Raw genomic sequence first — 20862 nt, forward strand, 5'->3', positions numbered from 1 at the left:
CCCCCCTCCAAAAAAAAAAAAAACCAAAACAAACCAAAAAAACAACCAAAAAAACCCACCCCTGGAAAAAAAAAAAAAAAAAAAGGAAAAAAAAAAAATCGGGGAAAAGCCAGGGTTAGAAGCGCCCGCGGCCCCGCTCCACCGTCCGGTTCCTCCCCGCCCCGCAGGACCCCTCCGCCCCGAGCAGACCGGTCGGAGCCGTAGAGCATCCTCGCTACCGGTCTTCCGGAGCCACAGAGCATCCGGTTCCGAGCCCCCGCCGCATCCCGCCGGGAACGGAGCGGGGCAGCGGCTCCCCAGGAGGGGGTGGGGGGGGCTGTGGGGGGGTGGGCGCCCCCCAGGAGGTGCCGCGTCCCTTTCCCTTTGTGCCGGCTCGCCGAGCCGTGCCGGGCCGCCCGTTGCGGCGGATCCCGAGCGGGATTTTAACGAAAAACACCGGAGGATGCGGTCGGTGCGTCCCGCGGCGGTGGGGCCGGGGGGGAACCGAGCCCCCAGGCCGGGCTGGGGCGGGGAAACTCGGCACCCGGTGCTCGTTGATGGGGGGGGAAGAGGGGCGGCGGGGGACGGCTGACAGGGAGCCCCGTTTGTCGGGTAGGCGATTAGGATGCGGGGGGGGGATTAGGGGCCGGGGGTGGGCAGGACCCCGCGGCAGAAGGGCAAAGCAACGAGCCGGGCAAATTGGCTTAACGGGGAGGGCTGCGGGCGGTAAGCGGCTTCCGCTGTAATTAACGCGAAATAACGGGGAGCGCCTCCCGAAAACGCCGCTCCCCCCCATCCCCATCCCCTCCGTCCTTACCGCTCCGCGGAGCCCGGCTGGACGTGCGGGCTCTCCTCGGGGTTAGGGGCCGCAATCCGGTACCGGGGCCGCCATCAACGCGGGCCGATGATGATGAAGATGAGGAGGATGAAGGTGGTGGTGGGGTGGAGGAGGAAGGGGGGAGTGTTTTCCCCACCGAACCCGGGACGTGGGGCGTGCGGGCAGCGTCGCGCCCTTCACCGAGGCCTCGGGGCTACCGGCCGCTTCTTCTTTTTCTTCCTCCTCCTTCTCCTCTTCTTCTTCCTCGGTGAGATGCAACAAGAGCGAGTGACCAACCGCGCTACCGAGGGAGGATCCGGATCCGTACTTGGAGACGTCGCACATTGATCCGGTGACAGCTAAAATAACGGGAGGACACACCCACTTAGCACCAGCGTATTTACATCCCCTGATTTACATTAACTGCCTCCGGGACCCCGCCGCCGTCAATCACCGATGCGCTCCAGTCAATCACGGAGGAGAGAGAAGGAAAAAAAAAAAAAAAAAAAGAGGAAGGAAAGAAAAAAAAAAGGATGGGGGTGGGCGTAGGGACCCACCCGGGCTGCTCGAGGTAAGAGCTGGGGATGCACTTACGCGGGGTTCCGCGCCTCTCCGCGCCCCCTTTAAAAAAAAAAAAAAAACCCAAAAAAAAAAACCCCAAACACCCGAGGGAAAAAAAAAAACCGAAAACAAAAAAACCAACCTGCCGTGGGGTGGGGGGCGATGCCCGTTGAAAGTTTGCGGGGGGGAAGGGGGGAACGAAAAAAGAGCCCCCTGGGAGGGGTGAGGGGGATTTCGTGGAAATTGGGGGATGCGCTGGCATCGCGATACGCGGGTGCAGTGCGGGGCGGCGCGGGGACATCGGGGTGACAACGAAATCGCCGAAAAGCGACGGAGTGGGGGGGTGAGCGCGTGGATTTTCGTTCCTCGCGGGGGCCCGCGCCACGCGGGGCAGGACCGGCGGCCACCGGTGGCGTGGGGCCCCAGCCGCTTCCTTGCCCTGGTCGTCACGGCCACGTTAATTAAACTGTAATTAATCATCGCGTCCGGCTGCCATCGGCGCAATTACCCGCGATCAAACAGAAGTTCATAACGGCGCGGATCGCCCCCCATCCCGGGAGGATGCGGCGAAACCGGCGCGCAACGAAACGCAGGTGCGGAGCCTCCCTTCGCCTCTACCCGCGGTTCAACCCACGCGGGAAAGCGATCGTGGGTCGGGTGTCCCCCCTCCTCGGGACGCCCCATCGGGGCTGGGGCGGGGGGAACACACGGACCCGGGTGTGCCGCAACGATCGCAACCCGAGCCGGTAATTATCCCTCGCCTTTTAATTATTTATCCACCCCACCCCCCCCACCCCCATCCGACCTCCAGCTGCATCCGGTGCCCGCGGAGCCGCTCCGGAGCCGGCTCCGGGCTCGCCCCGACGGCGATGCGGTAGCCCCGGGGTGGGGGACCCCGCTCCGGCCCCGCTCCCCCGCAGCCTCCGTATCCTTTAACAGTTGAATTGACTGCAGTTTTTGTCAGTTAATTAGGTTTAATTTACATAATTAGTACAGTATAAAGAGTATTGGGGATAATCAGGAGGTACGTCTCGCTTACTGTGTAAACACGGATTCGGAATTAAAAAATCAGATGTAATTAAGGCGTGCGCGCGCGGCTTTTAATTGTAATGAATTTCTAATTAACGCTCAACGATCGCCGCACGCCAGAGCCGGGACGTTTGCGGGATCCGCCGCCCCCCCCGAGACCCCCCCCCCACCTTCCCCCAGGGGCTGCGGAGCGGGCCGAGGGTGCGCGGCCGCGGAAGGGGTGGAGGGGAGCGTGGAGGGGTCCTCCGGGCAGGCAGTGGGCAGGGCGAGACACCCCTCCCCCCCCGGACCCCTCCCCACGACGAGACCCCCTCCCACTCCGGCGGGACCTCTCCCCACGATGAGACCCCCCCCCCACCTCGATGGGGACCCTCCCCACGATGGGACCTCCCCCTCCCTAACGGGACCCTCCCCCGACGGGACCCCGCCAGACCCCCGGTCCGGTGCCGCTGGCAGGAGAGGCCGGCGGATAATTTAGGTTAAAACTTAGGGAGCCGTGTCACGGGGGTATAAATAAATAATCACGCGGGGACGGCGGCGAAAGGCCCCTCTCTCCTGGAGGGCTGCGCCGAGATTGCCACATAAATCACGGCGGTCTAATTCAGTGGAAGTTTAATAAACGCCTCCGATTGGAAATGAATGTTCCCCATTTAACAGTTGTATCAGCACCATATAAAACCATGACCCCAATAAATTTAATTTTAGAGGCCGATCAATCCGGGCTTCTCTCTATCGATCCGCAGCGGCTCTGCGCCTTTACAGCCCCTTCCGCGGCCCTTCCCGGGGAGGCGGGGGGGATGGAGCCCTTCGATTCGGCTCTTTATTAGGAAAAGATTGCTCCGAGAGGCCTGAAAATTAAACGGTGACATTTTAATTACCGGACATTGACAAAGGGAGCGGGCAGCGGCTGAGCGCCCGCGGAGGGTGGGCAGGGACATGGTATGGGGGAGGATAGGGACGCCCCGGGGGTCTTGATGTGTGACCCCTGGGGAGGCTGCCAGACCCTCTCCGTAAGCCGCGGGGCCCCCTTCCCTGTGCACGCTCAGTACACGGCTCCCTCCACCCCAGTACACGGCTTTGTGCACCCCATCTCTCCCACACTGCAACCCTCCCATCTCTCCCACCGTGTCCCCCCTTCCATGCACTCCACACCACCCACCATGCACCCCCAGTGCACCCTCAGCCCCCCTAACACGCACCCTGGCCCTCCCCCACATACGCCCCTCGACATGCCTCCATTTCCCCGCTGTCCCACCCCCCCAGCTGCTGTCACCCCCGTGTCCCCCGTGGCAGTGCTGCCCCTCACCTTCCCGGCCGCCCGAGCCCCCCGCCTGCCTGCCCTGCCAGCTCTCATTTCCCTCGGCCAGCGTGGCTGTGGTGGAACGCGGCGTGCGCCATCGATAGACGTGACTTTATTGATCAGGTCCAAGCAGCGCCTTCGCCAAGACGGAGCGGGACGAGCCGAGGGTAGGAACGAGCTCTGCCTTCGCCGGGACTCCGCGTTCCTCCAGGACAGGGCTGCACCCACCTGCACGCAGGGCCTGGCCGGCAGCTTCGTCTCTGCCGCAGAGAAGTTCTCCTCCTCCTGCGTGTAAAAGCCCCCGACATCCATTTGCTATCAAACACCCCCCCCGTTTATAAACCTTGAACTTTCACTGCGGGACGCGGCGGTGAGAGCAGCCGCAGCGGGGTCCTGGCGAAGCGGCGGCCGCTGCAGCAGCCGGTAAGGCTCAATCTATAAATCCTGCCCGGAGCGCGCGCGTGCTTTATGGCCGTACCCTCTGCTGAAGGTAAAGCGGCCCTGGGTCAGCGCAGCTCCTCGGCAGCCGCACCGCTGCAGCTCCCCGCAGGGACAGGCACAGACCTCTCAGCTCTGCTGTTCTTAAAGCACAACCTGCTTTTTGTTCAGTGCGACCAAAATAATACTGTCAGAGATTTTTTCCCCCCCCAGTTAGGCTCTCCCAGCCCAGGCCAGGCAGACCAGCGGTGTGATACTGGTGAGCTGGGGGAGCAGGAGGAGGCCAGCAAGGTCAGGGCCTGGACCCCCATCCCTCCAGATCCTGTGAGCCCCCTGCCAGCCTGAGGGGTCCCTCAGGGAAGGCTGAAGATGGGTTCCCCTAAAATACCTGCTGTAGCTCAGGACCCCGCCGCCGTGCAACGGGCCCTGGTTCCCCGTCCCTGCCCGTGAGCCCCCCTGCACCCCAGGGCCTGGCGGCCACCACGGGGACAGCGGAGCTGTAGCATCTGGGGCTCCGGCTGGCTCCTGCCTTTGCTCTCAGTCAGAGGATTTTACTCCCTGCAGGATCAGGGATTTTTTTTTTTTCCAGTTAAGACCCAAACTCCCAGGTTTTGTTTCAGACCTTGCCCGCGCGCTCCCTGCACCGCAGCAGCCGAGGGTCCCTGCAGCCCATCCCTTTTCCATCCATACCTCCAGGTAAACTTCCCCTGCAGCTCCCAGAGGCAGGAAAACGCATGCGTCGCTCCTAGATTCAATCCTTCGGGATGCTTCTGCTCTTGGACGTCAAAGGGAGCAAGCGAAGCTGGTGGGAGCTGTTCTGGGCGCTCGCTCTGTTGTTCACGTCAGCCCCTCGCTGGCCGCTGCCGTCCCTGCTCGGCCGACACTGAGCCCGGGCCGGGGACCCCTCGCAGCCACAGCCCGCTGCAATTCCCCGATTTTGGCTTCTTTGCCAGATGCGTGTGTGGGGACGGACAGACACACCCACCCACCCAGAGCGCTTTTCAGGCTGCTTTTTCAGAAAACAGACACCTTGCCTTTGGAAAGCTGACAGCAGGACGTATTTGGCCACGGGATACAAGAAACAAAATATTTTCAAATTCTGTGCTGTGTTTAAGGAGAACCTGCCCCGGCCTCATCTCACAGGACGAGCTTCGCCTGGCAACGATGGCAGGCAGGGGAAAGCGGAAAACAGTGGAAATTTCGGCACAGACGGGACATACCCGGTTTTCCCCAGAGCCCGAGCTTCCGCATACGCGCTCCCATGGGAGATGGGGCTGTGGGTGCCGCCATGCCTGAGGTTACAGGGAGAGGAGATGTGAGACCGGTGTGGGTGCTGGTGGAGCCCCTGAATGAGATGGTGGGAGGGGGAGTGGGACTGGGAGAGATGGGGGGGGTCAACGAGTGCACCTATAGCATCCGCTGCCGAATTTGTGTTCATTACGCATGCCCCTGTTGCCGTCTTCTGAGTAGGACTCAGCTGCAGGGTGTAACTTTCTGCAAGCTCTTCAGCCAAGAAACGCCTTGATCTGGACTCCAAAAAGTTGCAGCAGGAAGGAGGCACAAGGCCCCCGGGCAGCCCTGGCCCCAGCACAGCTCCTGCCTCGTGGTTCCCCAACCCCGGGGCGGGTTTCAGGGCCGCAATGCCGTTACCCAGCCCTGGAGCGGGTTTTGGGGTCACCATGCCGTTACCCAGCCCCGGGGGCAGGTTTCGGGGCCACGATGCCATTACCTGCTAGGCTGGCGGCAGAGCCCGGGGCTGGGCTCGCAGCGATGCGTTGCACATGTCTTGGCCATCCCAAAGTCACGTTGGCCCAGGGTCACCTTAGCCCGAATGCAGCACTGCAGCCCCCCCGGCTGCACCCCAGGGTCCCCTTCATCCAGGTTTTGGGGGGACCCTACCTCGCTGCCGCTCAACACCCACCGTGGCAGCGAGGCTGGCTGTGATGAAGAAGAGCCGGATTTTCCCCAACCCGCCTGCTCCGCAATCCCATCCAGCCGTAACTCCCCCCAAAACAGCGCTAACCCCGGCGCTGGGAGCGGAGCGGGGCGGAAGCTCGTCCTCCTCCCATCCCCTGGCTGCACCGAATTCAAGGCCCTGGGGAAGGAAAGACGACAGAGGCCCCAAACCTCCTGCATCATCACCGGATTGATTAAGTACACTGATGAAGACAGCAAGGTTAATACGCGTGCCAGTGAATTATAACGCTGTCAGCCCCTCGGCCAGGAGATTTTTCACGTTTCCATCAGCTGGCATCCCGAAAAGATTTTCAGGGTGACGTCTTCCCCTCCCGACCTTCCTGCCAGGGAAAGCGAGAGGAAGAGCCTTGGTTTTACTGACTTTTTAACTAAATCTGAGGGAGAGACTTTTTATCCAGAGAAAGCTAATGCAAACTGTTAGGGATAAATAAATGGCAGAGCTGCCTGCAGTCTGGTCGGCGCAGGGGGAAGAAATTTGTCTCACTTTAGAAAAAGGACCTGAAGGAACGGGGGCCACTGGCTCATTCATTGTACTGTTATCTGCCAGGGAGGTTGTGACATCAGAGCAATTAAGACAAACTTTAGTCTATAAGTTCATGCCTGCAACCTCTATACTTCAACGGAAGACAAACGATCCCTCCAAGGAAGGAAACAAATTCTTTTCCAGGCTGCTTCCAAAGTAACATTTCAGATTTGCAGCGGTTCAGGAGGAATTTTTCACCGCACGGGTTTGCTTTTTATTTTTTTTTAAGCTGCTGGTATATAATAAACTACCTAAGCTTTTTTTTTTTTTTTAGCAAAAGTTTATTTCTAATGCAAAAACAAGCAAACAAAAGCCCCGACCTCCTCCCTTGCCCGAGTCGCAGCAATGCTCAGCTCCTTAACCTAAACCTCAGCCCTGCCTTTCCTCGTTCTCCTCTCATCTGTGCGTTTTTAGTAAGTGTCTCAACGCAGGGGCTGGTTAAATCTGTGTCAGCCTGGCGTGGAAGCGTCCACAGAAATGGCAGGAGCAACAAACACACAGCGGAGACATCACCATCGTTCCTTCCTTTACGGTAACAGCCAGCCTGGGAGCCTTTGCCCGACCCAGCCGCACGCATCCCGCGGCGACTCCGCCGTAAGAACGTAAGCGACCCAAGGTAGAGCTGAGACAGGCAAGACGCCTCCCAGCAAGCCACAACCTGCTGCGGTAAGAAGCAAACCCTGCGGCCTGTTCTCCGGCCACGAGGGCAAGCGGCACAGCGCGGCCCGAGCCCCTCCACGCCGGCTCTTCCCTCCCCAGGCTGCGGGGTGCCCCCCCAGCAGGACCCCTTCCCCCCGTCTCACCTCTTCCCCCTCACCTCTCTCCACCTCAGCAAAACCCTTCCGCACGTTCGGACCGGCCCGCGGTGCCCGAGCATTGGCAGGGTGCTCGTTGCGCGCAGCGGAGTGCTGTCTGCTTGCTTGGCCCTCCCAGCAAACCCCAGTCCCAGCAGCAGGATGGGCAAGTCTATCTATCTTTTTTTTTTTTTTTTTGTTTGCTTTTGTTTTACATTTAAAACCAGCATTTTGCGGATGTCTGCGCTCAAAGACAGCCAACAACTCCTTAGGAAATCCTCTGAACACTCAGCGTGTCCTTCGTACAGTAGCAAAAGACTAACGGTTAAAAAATACTCTGGAGCCAGGAAATATATAATACATTCAATAACAAAAAATATAGATATAAAATACTTGCTGTAAGGCTGTGCACAGTTTAACTGAAGGTAATCTGAGGACATTAAATTGCTCAGCAACAAAAGAAATGTGGGAAGAAAACTCCTTAACGTGATGGCGAGGGAAAGGCAGCAACAAATATCCTGGAAGATTTTGTTGATGCTCCTAGAAAAATACTTTCAGTAAGATACGATCCAGAGAGAGTCTGAAGCGCGGGGCTGGCGCTGCTCGTCCGGGGTGAGGCAGGGCGGCTCACTGCGGCCCCTGGGTCGACCGCCGCTCCTCCAGCATCCTGCACACCCACATGGACACCACTTCGGCGTTCCCATCGTTGTACTGCACGATGAACGGGTGGCCCTGGAAAGCAAGAAAGGCAGAGTTAGCCAAGAAAAACTCAACCCTCCCCGTGAAAACCCCAAGCGGTTTGTTTTCTTAATTATTTTTTTTAAATACTTTGGAACATCCTGTAGTTACAGCCACAAAAATGCAATAAATCAGCGATTCAAACCAGGGAACTTTCTCTTGGATCTGTATTATCCGTGTTCATTGTTCACACAGTGAAGGGAGGGCTGGGGGAACCTTAGCCTAGCACTCCTTGAAAACTCTGATTAAAAAAAAAAGTTTGATTAGCTCACTGTATTTTGAAAACACGCAGCCGTACGACTGCCACATTCACTGCCATCTGTGTCCTTGACTTTTATCCGTGGAAATCTTACAGGTATCCCTTAAACGGACGGTCCTACACACTCCCTAGAAAAACACCAGTATCCCTGCAAGCGTTGCGTTCCTTCTGTCACTCGGTCGTTGAGCTCGGCGCCTGCGGACGCAGCGGGACCGGGCGCCAGGCTCTGCGGCACTCGCAGCGTCCGTAACGGACCGGCGTTCCTTCACGCGCGTACATGCTAGCACATGGCATTTGCAGTGATCCCCCACGTATGACTGACACAGGTCTTCAGGAGGAGCTACTGTGGGAATTAAGTGTGGCGGAAAGCGGGTAACTATCAGATATTCTGGGGCATGGATGACACGGTTACTGCAGGCACTGGAAGGCCGTGTCTTAGACACCTCGGAAAATCAGAGCAGCATCTCGGCATGAAGCAAAAATCATAGAATCATAGAATCATAGAATGGTTAGGGTTGGAAGGGACCTTCAAAGGTCATCTAGTCCAACCCCCCTGCAAGGAGCAGGGACATCCCTGACTAGGTCAGGTTGCTCAGAGCCTCATCCAGCCTGGCCTTGAACGTTTCCAGGGATGGGGCCTCCACCACCTCTCTGGGCAACCTGTTCCAGTGTTCTATAACTCGCATCGTAAAAAATTTTTTCCTAATTTCCAATCTAAATCTACCCCCCTCTATTTTAAAACCATTACCTCGTCCTATCGCAACAGGCCCTACTAAACAGCCTCTCCCCATCTTTCCTGTAGGCCCCCTTGAGGTACTGGAAGACCGCTATCAGGTCTCCCCAGAGCCTCCTCTTCTCCAGGCTGAACAGCCCCAGCTCTCTCAGCCTGTCCTCATAGGAAAGGTGCTCCAGCCCTTTTATCATCTTCGTGGCCTCCTCTGGACCTTCTCCAACTGGTCCATGTCCTTCTTGTGTTGGGGGCTCCAGAGCTGGACACAGTACTCCAGGTGGGGTCTCACCAGGGCAGAGTAGAGGGGGAGAATCACCTCCCTCGACCTGCTGGCCACGCTCCTCTTGATGCAGCCCAGGATGCGGTTGCATCCAGGATACGGGCTGCCATTTCAGCAGCCAGCTTAGGCGGCTCATGCCTCAATCTGGCCACATTCCTAGAGATGGGAACATGCCATCTTCAGATGAATCTCAAATGAAGTATAAAAATCCACAGGAAACCGAGCACTGCAATTACAGAAATGACTGAAAGAAAGCAATCGCCAGGAGAAACCATCACAGATGATGGAAACCTCTCCTCCCAGTCACTCGGAAGCAGCTCTGTTTTTGCAGCACTAAACTTCACAGCTCTCACAAATAACGCCTGAAAGGAATCAGAGTTGATCTGCCGGGGAGCCTTCGGGGAGGGTGACGTACGTGTGGGAATTGCCGGCGCGCGCAGCCCGATGCCAGCCGCGGCGGTGAACGACGACCGTCGGCGCAGGGAGAGCCAGCGCGGGTCTGAGGCGGGGCCCAGGAAGCCCGGCTGGGTTAGGGTAGCACCGAGCGGAGCAATGAAGCAGCACCGGGCTAAATAGAGCACAATAAATCCTCACGGCATCAGCTCCAAGCAATAAAACGCTCTGCGGGGCCAGGGCCAGCAAATGCAGGAGCCACAGGAATAAAATATGCCATTATCTGCAAGAATTATGGAGGAAGCGTGAGATGCTGTTGCTTCCACTCCTTGGGATGGCTGGAATCAGAGCTAGAACTTTTTAGGGAGAGGTCTGGGATGCGGAGAGCCCTTCTTCGGATCTGACTGGGACCAGCTCAGTTGCTTTCCCAGTTAACTTTGCAGAGGAAAGCTGGAAGGAATTCTCCGGTGGGGTTGAGCAAGAAGTCCACCACAGGGAGAACATGACGCACAGACCATGCCACGAAGCTGCAAACGTCCCAAGTGTTTTATTTCGCCACGCTGGCTAAATTTAGGTGCCCTGAAAGCTACCTAACAGCCCCAGGCACGAGTTTCTGTGCAGCAATGCAAGAGTCATCGCGACCCGAGCCTGCAGACACGGAGCAGAGCCCAGCCCAAGTCTTTCCCTCACCTCAGCAACCTCCTGGCACCTGGCATCTCAGCTTGAAAAGGGTCCGGGTCCAGCAGCAGGAAAGCCGCTGCCCACATCAGCGGAGGTGCCGATGAGCTCTGCTACCTTGCGTTTTAAGCTCGGAGAAGAAAACCAACAGACAGCAATCTCCATGGCAGCAGGGTCCCCAGACAGGCACCTGCAGGTCCCCGTACCCACAGAGCCAGCACATTACTTGGTCTTTATCTCCTCTCACGTTGCAATCTCTGCTGTACTCTCCTGGTGGGGAAAAACTGCAGATGTGGCTACATCACCATGAAGATGGAGAAATGCCATAGCGAGAGGCAAGACAGGGCTAAAAACCCCACAAAGGTGAACTCACCAGTAGCTGCCGGGGGCCAGCTCTCACTTCCATTCATCTCAAAGGACGAATTCCCACAATTAAACTCGTGAGAGTTGCGGTGGTACAGCCCACAGACCAGAGACAAGAGGTGTATTAAGAGGAAAGGATAAGGTTAAAAAAAGGTAAGGGAGAGACCCCAAAAGTGGGGGAAAAAGGAGAAGCAAGTTTGCCTGTCTGCTAATACAGAGCTGGGAGGTGGCAGGGGGCACAACCACACCAGTCAGGACATTTAGGGGCTTAATCTCTCAGCTACAAAACAGATTTTACTTTGGAACTACTAAAATGAAACCCTTCCCCATCCACTCACCAGAGTGGAAGAGACCGCACAGGTTTGTGCTGTGAATCACACTACAAGCATGGCCAGACCTTGGAGAGAAGATAACTGGGACAGATGTCCTCTCCAGTATTAGCATGAACAAAGCTCGTGAGTTTTTCTGCACAAAATTCCTTTTGTGTGAAAGCCCACACACATGGGAACATGGACACCCCGCAGGAAACAACCCCTGAGACGTCCAGGTCTGCAGAGATGAGATCACCCGACTCCAGCAAACTAGAGGCTGCAGTGTGACTCTCGTGTGGCTACAGGTTTCCAAAGCAAAGCTCGTCCAAAGAACTTGCCTTCCCCTCCTCACATTTGTCAGGGCATCCCACCAGGCACAGGCTGCAAGCCTTTAATTTTATCTCCAGGCCTTTGGAACTGTGGGCAGCTGCTAGCTGCCATTGCAATCGACCTCTCTGAGGTTCCTCTTCCACCAAGGAAGAACACCACATCCGGAGGTGCCCGAGTCCGCTTGAGCTTTGAGGATGGCGGCACACAGTTCAATGCTACCAAGAGAAGATGGATGATCTTAAAACGATGCACTTAAGTACACAGATGCTTGTGGAATTGAGCATACAGACAATGTCTTCTTCCTTCCAACACCTGGCTACCAGAAATCTCCAGCTTTGGTCTTGAATGTCAGGAAAAACACTATGGAAAGACTGCACCCTCTTTTTTTTTTTCATCTCATACTCCAGACATTTCACGTATGTTTGGATTTCATCATTTTACTCAACAAATTCAACCTGAAATATTCCTGCTTTTACTTGGCTCCTACCTATGAAAACAATTCAGGAGAGGGCACGACCGGGAACCCAGAGGCAGGGTCCTGGTTTATTCCCAAGCTGCCACATACTTTCCAGCGTGCCCTTCACAAAGCTGCTTAATCTCCCTCAGCCTCATGGTTAAAAAGGGAATAAATGACTCCACTGTCTCCCGAGAGTGCTGTAAGAATGAGCGCGTGCGTGTTTTGCCCAGCACTTCAGTATTTTTGGGTGCAAAAGGTGCAAGAGTAAGAAAAATGCTTACGATCAGCAAGGCAGCCTAGAAGCAGCTGTTTGCCTCTTAAACGAAACACCAGTCAAGGACAGTAGTGAGAACCGGGAAAAACAATCAAGAGTTCACAGACAAGGAAGAGCAGATGCACCGGGGCAATTCAAACCCAGCTATTACAGCCAGTCCCCTCCGCCCATGAATCTCCTTTACGACGGAGAGACTCCCTGCAGAGAAAGGTGCCTCACACCCAGCACATCCTCGCGACTCACGACGTGCAAAGGGAAACTGCAGGCTAGCTCTGCACGGCTTAAAACATCGGCTGGCCGTGCTCTTCATCCCGCTTGCTTTGTTTTGTGGGGTTATTCCACCGAAGCCTGGGGTTTTACACACTCACTTTCCTCCCTAGGAATAAGCTGAAATTGAAACTACTGTCCAGATTTTCCTTGGTGTCAGACCACATTGCTGTAGGGAGGGTTTTTCTCAGGCTGAAGGGATGTTTTTACCAGAAACGCTTTTTCAGAATCTGGTGGTTGGGTTTTTTTAGTTTTGTTTGTTTTGGGGTGGGTTTGTTGTTGTTGTTGTTGTTTTCCTTTTTAATAGGGAATGGAAAAACAGAGATTTCCACCAAAGCTAAGACTACAGTGTCAGTGGGCCCTGTCCTTGCGAATCTTGGTGGACAGCCCATGGCATGTCCAGGTCAGGCACCCAGAAAAAGGTCACAAGCAGCACAAGGACGTACAACATCCATGGACCACCTGCGCTGAAGTCTACACCAAAACCACTCTGCTGCTTCTAATACCTGGCCTCGCTAGATCACACCTCGCTCAGTGGCATCTTGCCTGCTGCAGTCACGCCTGCAACCGCAGTAAAACACGCATCAAAGAGCAATACAGAGTTGTGGATGGTGCACAAGTCCATCAAAACTTGCCCTTGGCCTGCTTACAGCAACATTTGAAGTGAAAATGCAGTACCAGCTACGTACGAGGGACTGGCAGGTGGCTTAGCATCCAGAAACATGGAAGATTTCCTCCAAAGTCTCCAACCACCACATTTCCACCAGCAGCAGTCTCCTCTGCCCTTAGCAACTTCTTCACAAAGCCACCCTGACAGGTTCTCTGCATTTTGTCACTATTCAGCATCTCGTCTCCCATTCCCCTGCTTCAGGCAACCATTACTCTTGCAGTCCAAAACACGCACACCTCAGAAACCAGTGCCTTAAACTGGAGATATCTCTGGAAGGGAGAGCGGAGAGAAGGTGCAGGGAAGGAAGGAACAAGGGAAAAAACAAACTAAACCAACCAACCAACAAACCCAGCAAAAAACCACAACAGGTGAAAATCAAGACTGCTAAAGGAGAAATGCAGCTGCACTACTCCAGGTCTAGCACATGCCCAGGCTGCAGCATGGGGCTGGGATAAACTCTCAAAAAATAAAACCAACAACCCAAAAAACCCCAACCCCAAGTCACCACAGCTTGGACACTATTAATAAATTCTGTTCACTGAGCGTCTCAGGCACAAGTCAAAATCCCAGCCCCGACTTCCACAGAAAGCAACGTGTTCTCAAACAAACCCAAGCAACCCGCTGTACTTCAATATTCCCATACTGATCTATTTTGCTTTGCAAGGCAACGCTGAAGAAAGTTAAATGTGTGGAAGCTTGAAATGCATTTTCTGTTGCAGTGGCTGGTTTCTGTACCTTTTTCGCAGGATGGCAGCCATCCATCCTTTTTTTTGGTGCGGGGACATTCGCCAGCTTCCAGCCCGGATCGCGGTGCCCCCAGCCCTGCGCTCAGATGGCCCAGAGCAGCAGCAGAGTCGGGGTGCTGAGCTGTACCCGGCTCTCCTGCTCCAACTGCACCCCAAAACGTCAGCAGAGAGCCCGGCCCTTTTACATTGACACCATGTCCACTGTGAACTGGCAACTAAGGGGCTGAGATTAAACCTTCCTTAGTAACATCACTGCCACGCAGACCGTTCATGCCCTGCCAGCGATGGTTCAGCCAACATCTGAGTCTCAGCAACGCGCGAGAGCTCACCGCAACACTGGCAGGCGGGAAGCGTGACGCCAAGGAAAGAGATGCTGACGAGAGGAGCCTGGAGGTGTCACGGGACGTCCCAGTGGCAGAGCCAATCCCACCCCCACGCATTTCATGTTTGCTCAGGCTTCGTTACAAAACAGTAACCATGGCCTTGCCAATTCTTAAACACTCAGCCTTAAAAATACGCGGCAATCTGTACTCCCAGCAGACCCAAGCAGCACAAAATATGCTCAAAAGCCACCACCAAAGCACTCCCCACACCTGCCTCACCCCGGCCGGCACTCTTTGCTCGGTAGGACGCGCAGCAACTTTTGCAGCTGAGGGGAAGTGGCCGTCGGCAAGCACACAGCAGCTCGGAGCCGAAAAGGTCAGGCAGGATGGGGCCAGGGATAGCCCCGGAGTGAGTGTCAGCCAGCCTAATTTTCTGTGTCAACTCCGAAAATTAGATAAACAATGACAAACCAGGCTTCTTAAATGGACTTGTCTCATCTCGTTCTCTTGATAAAGGGTACATTTCTCAAGTTGCAGGGTCCCACCAGACAGGTTAACTCTTTCACAGGGGAGCGCCTTGCAGAGGGGGATGTAAATGATTTAAATATCTGACATGAAATTAAAAGGGCAGTGCCCCCCTGAACACACAGCCCTGGTAATTCGAACTCATTGCTCACAAACCATCAATCATTTAGCCCAGTCAATTAAATTGCCATTATTCAAGGGTAAAAGTTCCGTAATTTTACCTGCCTTTAAAATTCAGCAATTTGCTTTCATGGCCTTCTCCTCCGGCCTGAGAAATCTTCGTTTCTGCTAACAACCCACGCAGAGCTCATTGCAGCAGACCTTGCATCGCATCCTTGGCAGGCCTGCAGGCCTGGGGGGCTTTTCCAGCACCAGGTGCCCCCGTGCAGCTCTGCTTCGGATCTGCTCACCAGCACTGCCGGTAGCAGCGAGGGTGAACTGCTCGGGGGAGACAAAAAGTCCCTCCTGGGACACAGCCCTAATAGAAGATCCGTGCATCACCCACAGCCCCAAATCTGGGCTACCTGAACCCTTTCAGCTGTCTAGTCCAACGCATACGTAACTGCCTCTCACACACAAGTCCAAGGAAGATGAAAGCTTCACAAGAGTCTCTCCCATAAACAGGTTCCTCTGCCACTGACTCCAAAATGCTCATGTTTGGATAGCACCAAGGGGGTTTAGACCAACGCTGAGGCTCCTGAACACCACCAAAGGACAGGCAGATGATAAATAACATCCTGTAAGCAATGCTTCTGTGATTTCAGAGGACTTTCCAGGCACAAATCAAGTGAGTTTGTTGTGAGACTGGTTTAAAGGGTCCCTGAAACAGGCAGCTACTGACCTTAGCGACAACGTACATTCCCAACGCGAAATACCAGTCAGTCACCAATTTCCTTGTAAATCTGAAAAAATGACAAGATGCTGTTTCCTGGGGCAGAGGACATGAGCAGGACGAGGAGGACACGGACAGGAACCTTCATCCCAAATGGTGCTCAAGGATATTGCTCTTCTTTTGCCAGTGCATCCAGATCTAACCCACATCATCAACTCCTTGGATTTCACCGGGCAGCGAGAGGTTAACTGGGGAGGGCAGCTCTTCTGGAAAAGGTGCCAGGGTCAGTGCTGCCCACAGAGCTGCAGGGAGAGCGGCATTGCTGCAGGAGGACACAAAGGCTCAGGGGAGGAAGGGCTACATGACACCCACAGGTAACCACAACAGCTAGCTAATTAGAAACTACAGCAACAGACTTCATGCTTATGCAAGGTAGGCTAGGAAATAAGCAGTGCTGCTGTTGTTTGCAACAGTGCCATCCTTTAAACGTTCTCTTTTACAGGAATCCTCCCAGACTGCAGTGAAAGGACTGTGCTCCACTTATTACGAAGAAGCGCAGACAAATTACGCCTTGCATTTAAAAACTTGAATTCAGCATAACAAAAACCACAACAAAAAGATCCCAACTGTTGCAGGCGCAGACTATCAAGACGATGGCAGCGCCCTCAGACAGCCTTTCAAATACAGTTTATTAGCGTGTGATATGAAAAGGGTATTTTTATTGCATGATATAATGCAATGGGACCTTGGGCGCTCTGCAGAAGGACCTTGCACTCAGAAGTGTAATGAACCCATAGTCCAAAAAACATTATACTGTACATTAACCTATCATTAATGGCACATTAGGGCTAGGGGCATTGCACGCTTGCTGGTCAGGGCTCCATCAGGACAGTATGGAGGAAACCACAGTCTTCACAGGCTTAAAACAAATAGAGAAAATAAATATTACTGATGGCTACAGGCTGCTTTAAGGGAAGCTCACTCTCCGCTTAACATGCGGTTTCGATGCCGTTTTTTAAAAGGAGGGAGGGAGAAGACAACGTGGCAGTTTATTAGGCACTATCCGAGATGGCACGTCACTGCTTTGCAGCATCGAATGTCTCTGCGGTGCAGCACATGCATCAACACAGCTTTTCCTGCACCAAACATGGCACCGCTGAGCACTCGGGCACCTTTTAAGAACAAAATAAAAACCAGAAATCTGCTCCCCTTTTCTGCCATTCCCTAATCCCCGATGATGCTGGTAAGGCTTCCCTGGCAGCAGGAGTTGAGACTTAGGAAGAGCGTCCTCCCGCCCAGCTCTGCACAGCCCCATCGCTGCCCGCAGGACAGCTGGGACCCCTCCTTTTGCATCCACACTGACTTCTACCCCACACCACATCCGAGAGCCGTTCGGAGGAACTCCTGCCACGACACTTCTTACGTTCCTCAATCCGCTGGGATATCCAACACCTTTGTTCACTGGAGGTGCTCTCTTTGTTCAAAGGCAAGCTTGATCAGCTGGCCATAGCGCCAGCTTGAAATTCTTGCCCATTCACGAGTTTAATGGGAACACAAGTCGGACCTCCAAAATGAGAAATACAAACCTCGGCTCCAGAACTGGGCTGTCTTCCCAGGACTCCTAGAGATGTGAAGTCCCCGAATAACCCAAACTACCCCGCACTGACCCTGCGTCCCCCTCTCCTGACCTCAGCACACGTGAGATTCCATCACTCTACCACTGCCGCCAGTAGCGGAGGGGTATACATCTAGAGCTCCTGCCTCCAAGGACAAGCCAAACTAAACGCTGCTCTAATTATCTGTGCTAGCTATCCACAAGGCCGATTTCTGCTCCCGCAGCCAGGAATAGCAGCGAGGAATCCTCAGGCCAATACTCTACTGCCGGCTCCCCAAACATTGTTAATTCCCAGCCACAGAAGGCGTCAGAGTCCTCCTCGGGGGCTGCTCCACGCAGCAGGCTTCCCTCCGTCACTCGCTTCTCAGGCTTGAGTGGGGCAAAAAAATCTGAAGGCTCCAGACACTTGCACGGATCCAGCAAGTTGAGCCATGAAGTACCAGCTTTTCCTATGTACTTACATGGCTGTGCTTGATCTGGGACCAAGTCTTTACTGGCCCAGTTCTCTCTCCCAGTTCCCGTCCTCAGAACAGGGACTATTCAGGGCAAAGACTGCCTCTCGCTGTGCTTGGTGAGGAATTCAGCATCCCCTGAGAGCCTGCTCTCGGCTGGCTGCTAGAGTGAAATCTCCCGTGGCAGGGGCCGAAGATGCTGTGCTTCAACAGATCTGCCTGCAAAGCTGCGGGTGGCACAGGCGGGATGGGGCACAGGGGCTCCCGGAGTCATAAGAAAAAAGCACCCAGAAGACAGCGTTTTCACAGAATTTCCCACCCTCACGAGGGCATCACGCGTAGCTTCTGCCAGCTCAGAGAGCAGAAGGGACCGACCTGTCTAGAGAAGGGTGCGGGCAGCAAAGAGGGCCAGAAAGCCGCATTGATCGGCGGTGTTCTCTGGGTGGAGATGAAGCAGGGACAAGAATACCTCCGTAAGCAAAACCAAGTATCCTTAGTCTCCTGGAAGTTTCTGCTCTCTTTCCTCATTCCTGATTCCGCGCAGCAGACAGCACGGCCCCAGCCTGCTGAACAGTTCCACGCGGAGTGTCGGGAAGTGGCGAGTCGTGTTTGTTGCACGGCCTCCCTAACACACACTGTAATTAAAACGTTGATTACTAAACAGTTTAAATATATGACAGACAATGCAGTTAAAGCCTACAGTTAGGTCAATATGTGATTTAGATTTGCCATTTAAAAACTCTCATTTAAATTTTGCATACATTAATCACTAGCATACTTCAATGTTCTGATATCCACCTGACTACACTATTAAAATAAAACTTGCTGCCCCAGGGAAATCCTACTTATTCTTAATTGTTTCGAGGCTTTGATGGGCTTTTAATCTAAGATTAATTTATGCAATTTTAAATAACTCTTCTTATGATTAATAAGCTTGAAAATTAAAAGGAGTCTAAAGCAATTATAATGAGCATTTGGTCATAACCTCATTAGGAGAAGGAGTGAAGGATACAGCTCCGGAATTCTTACAAGACTACAATTTAAGGTTACTTTCAGAGGAGTCAAACATAGTTCTTGAAATTGCAAAGGCAGATTAGCCTAGGTCAGTGTTAGAACCATGGCTATCTAGATTAGCACACTAATGACTTTATCCCTCTGATGATATTCAAGATGGTGAAAAGATGACAAAAAAAAAAAAAAATCTATCAAGCGAAGATAAATGGCTAACACTACTACATGGTGAAGTCTTGGAGCTGTATTTCTTGTTTATCCTTTTTTTTTTTCTGAAAAGGATTCCTTTTCGTTCTTTAAATTTTGCATATCATTTCTCTATTTCTAGATTAACTTTTAACAATGCACTTTCACTTTTTATATGGTAAAGTTAATTGCAAATGATTTTCAGCTGGTTTAGTATTTGTTGAGGCACCAAAATTCTGCTGCAATTTACAGAATTTGTCTTTAAATAACAGCAGTTCCCAAGCATAATGGATGGGCCAAGAAGGACAGTTTAACTTAAACCTGAAAATCTTAACCCGAGGAGGAACGGTCAACATATCACACCTGAATTTCCATTTTTAAACAGCAGTACAGATCCTTCTATTATGATTAAAATAATTTTTTCACCCCTCTTCTGAAGCTCTGGACATTGGCCACAGCCAAACAACTTGTCGGTGGTCCTAAAAACAGCCCTCAGAGACCCCTCATGCACTTGAGCGATGCGTCCAGGCTGGCAACTCATCATCAGACTTGAGGTCAAGAGGGATTTTTTTTTTTTTCAGGTCAGATTAGCAGGAATCAGTGCAGCTCCTCTGGCTTCTGTGGCGTGGACCCGAATTCAGACAACTCCATCCCCTCCCATTTTGGGACCGCAGTGGGTGCGCGGCTGCATATGTGGATGGGTCTGATTTTCGCTGTTCACGTTCCGTGGCGTATACTAGTCTTAAATTTACTACAGAGTTTTGGTTTTGGCTGTGGCACAGGGGAGTCTATTTGCCCATCTGCACATCATTCTTTCCACAGCAGTTTTGCTTTTGATATTTGCTGTTAAACCGATAACTGTACTTGGCATGCCTCTTGGTGTTCAGCTAACAAAACGAGCCAACTCCCAGCAAAGGTAATTTTTTTTGTGATGACTCTTAAAAAAAAACTAAGACAACCAAAATACAATTGGAGTGAGTTTTTGCAAATGCTGTTGAGGTTAAGAAGAGCCGTAGAAGAGGAATAGCGAGAGTGGCCCAAGGCTGGTAAGTGTATGTCAACATTAGCAAGCTGTTGACAACAGAAGCAGATCCGCAGAGTGAAACGGCTGGTGTGATGTTTCAGGGATGGAAGAGGTTTTACTTTTGACCAGCTCCGGTCTGGTCTGTGGACACAGCGCCCATTAGTGGCTGGAGCTCATTAGGTGTGTGCCTGGAGTGCATCTTCTGGTCCGGTTTCCATTTGAAATCGCTTCAATCCATGAGCTTCAAGACCTGGCTGTGATGAGAATGAAAGAGCGGAAGCTCTGAAAGAGCGGAAGGTTCACACCAAACAGGCACGCTGGACCTGAACTCTAACGTTCATGTGGATGCACCTGCAGAAGTGTCTTCAGCCCATGTCTCACCACCAGCATTGGAGTGGTCTTGCATACATCAAACAGAGCTAGCCAGGTTAAAAACTGATGTAGTATTTCCTTCAAATGGGGACTAAGTGTTCCCCTGGACTGGGGAAGAAGGGTGGAAAAACCAATTGTTTTCTCCAAGTTTTGAGAAACTGGTTTCTACTGACAGGGAGGAAAAAAAAAATATCACTAAGCTAGAGTAAACTGAAACAATCACCTAAATGTTTTTCACCCAAACCTTGGAGTAGAAAATGCTGTGTGCATACACACATGCACACACACACAAATAACAGCAGTTAACAAAAAACCCCGAAAATTATCTGTCTGGAAGCAAAAAGGGAGAATGAAACAGCCCGCATTTCTCTAGCATTTCCGTGATTAAGTTTCTGCAAATGAACAATTTGTTTTAAAAAAACTCCGCACAATCATACTGCGTTACATGCCTACGCACTGACGGCATCCAGTGCAAAATAACATCCCCGTGTTTGCCAGGTTTAGTAAAAAGACTAAATAAAGCAAGTACTAAATAATCAAGCATGAACACACTGTCGAATCACCCCATCTCGGGAGCAGAAAAAGCACAGGTATGAAACGACATCCGC

General features: G+C 53.0%; 1 protein-coding gene across 2 annotated transcripts in view; it reads right to left on the reverse strand.

Annotated features, from left to right (window-relative positions):
- Positions 1–7767: 7767 nt before the first annotated feature.
- MAP2K5 (mitogen-activated protein kinase kinase 5) overlaps positions 7768–20862 on the reverse strand; it is a 129032-nt gene continuing 115937 nt past the window's right edge. For both annotated transcript variants that reach the window (XM_086757542.1, XM_086757541.1), the window contains one exon: positions 7768–8150. In XM_086757542.1, the coding sequence (XP_086613668.1) occupies positions 8046–8150 (105 nt within the window). In that variant the 3' untranslated portion in view covers positions 7768–8045. The remainder of the gene's footprint in view (positions 8151–20862) is intronic.

This window comes from Chlamydotis macqueenii, chromosome 12 (genome assembly GCF_036417535.1).
Source record: "Chlamydotis macqueenii isolate bChlMac1 chromosome 12, bChlMac1.mat, whole genome shotgun sequence".
NCBI classification, from domain to species: domain Eukaryota; kingdom Metazoa; phylum Chordata; class Aves; order Otidiformes; family Otididae; genus Chlamydotis; species Chlamydotis macqueenii.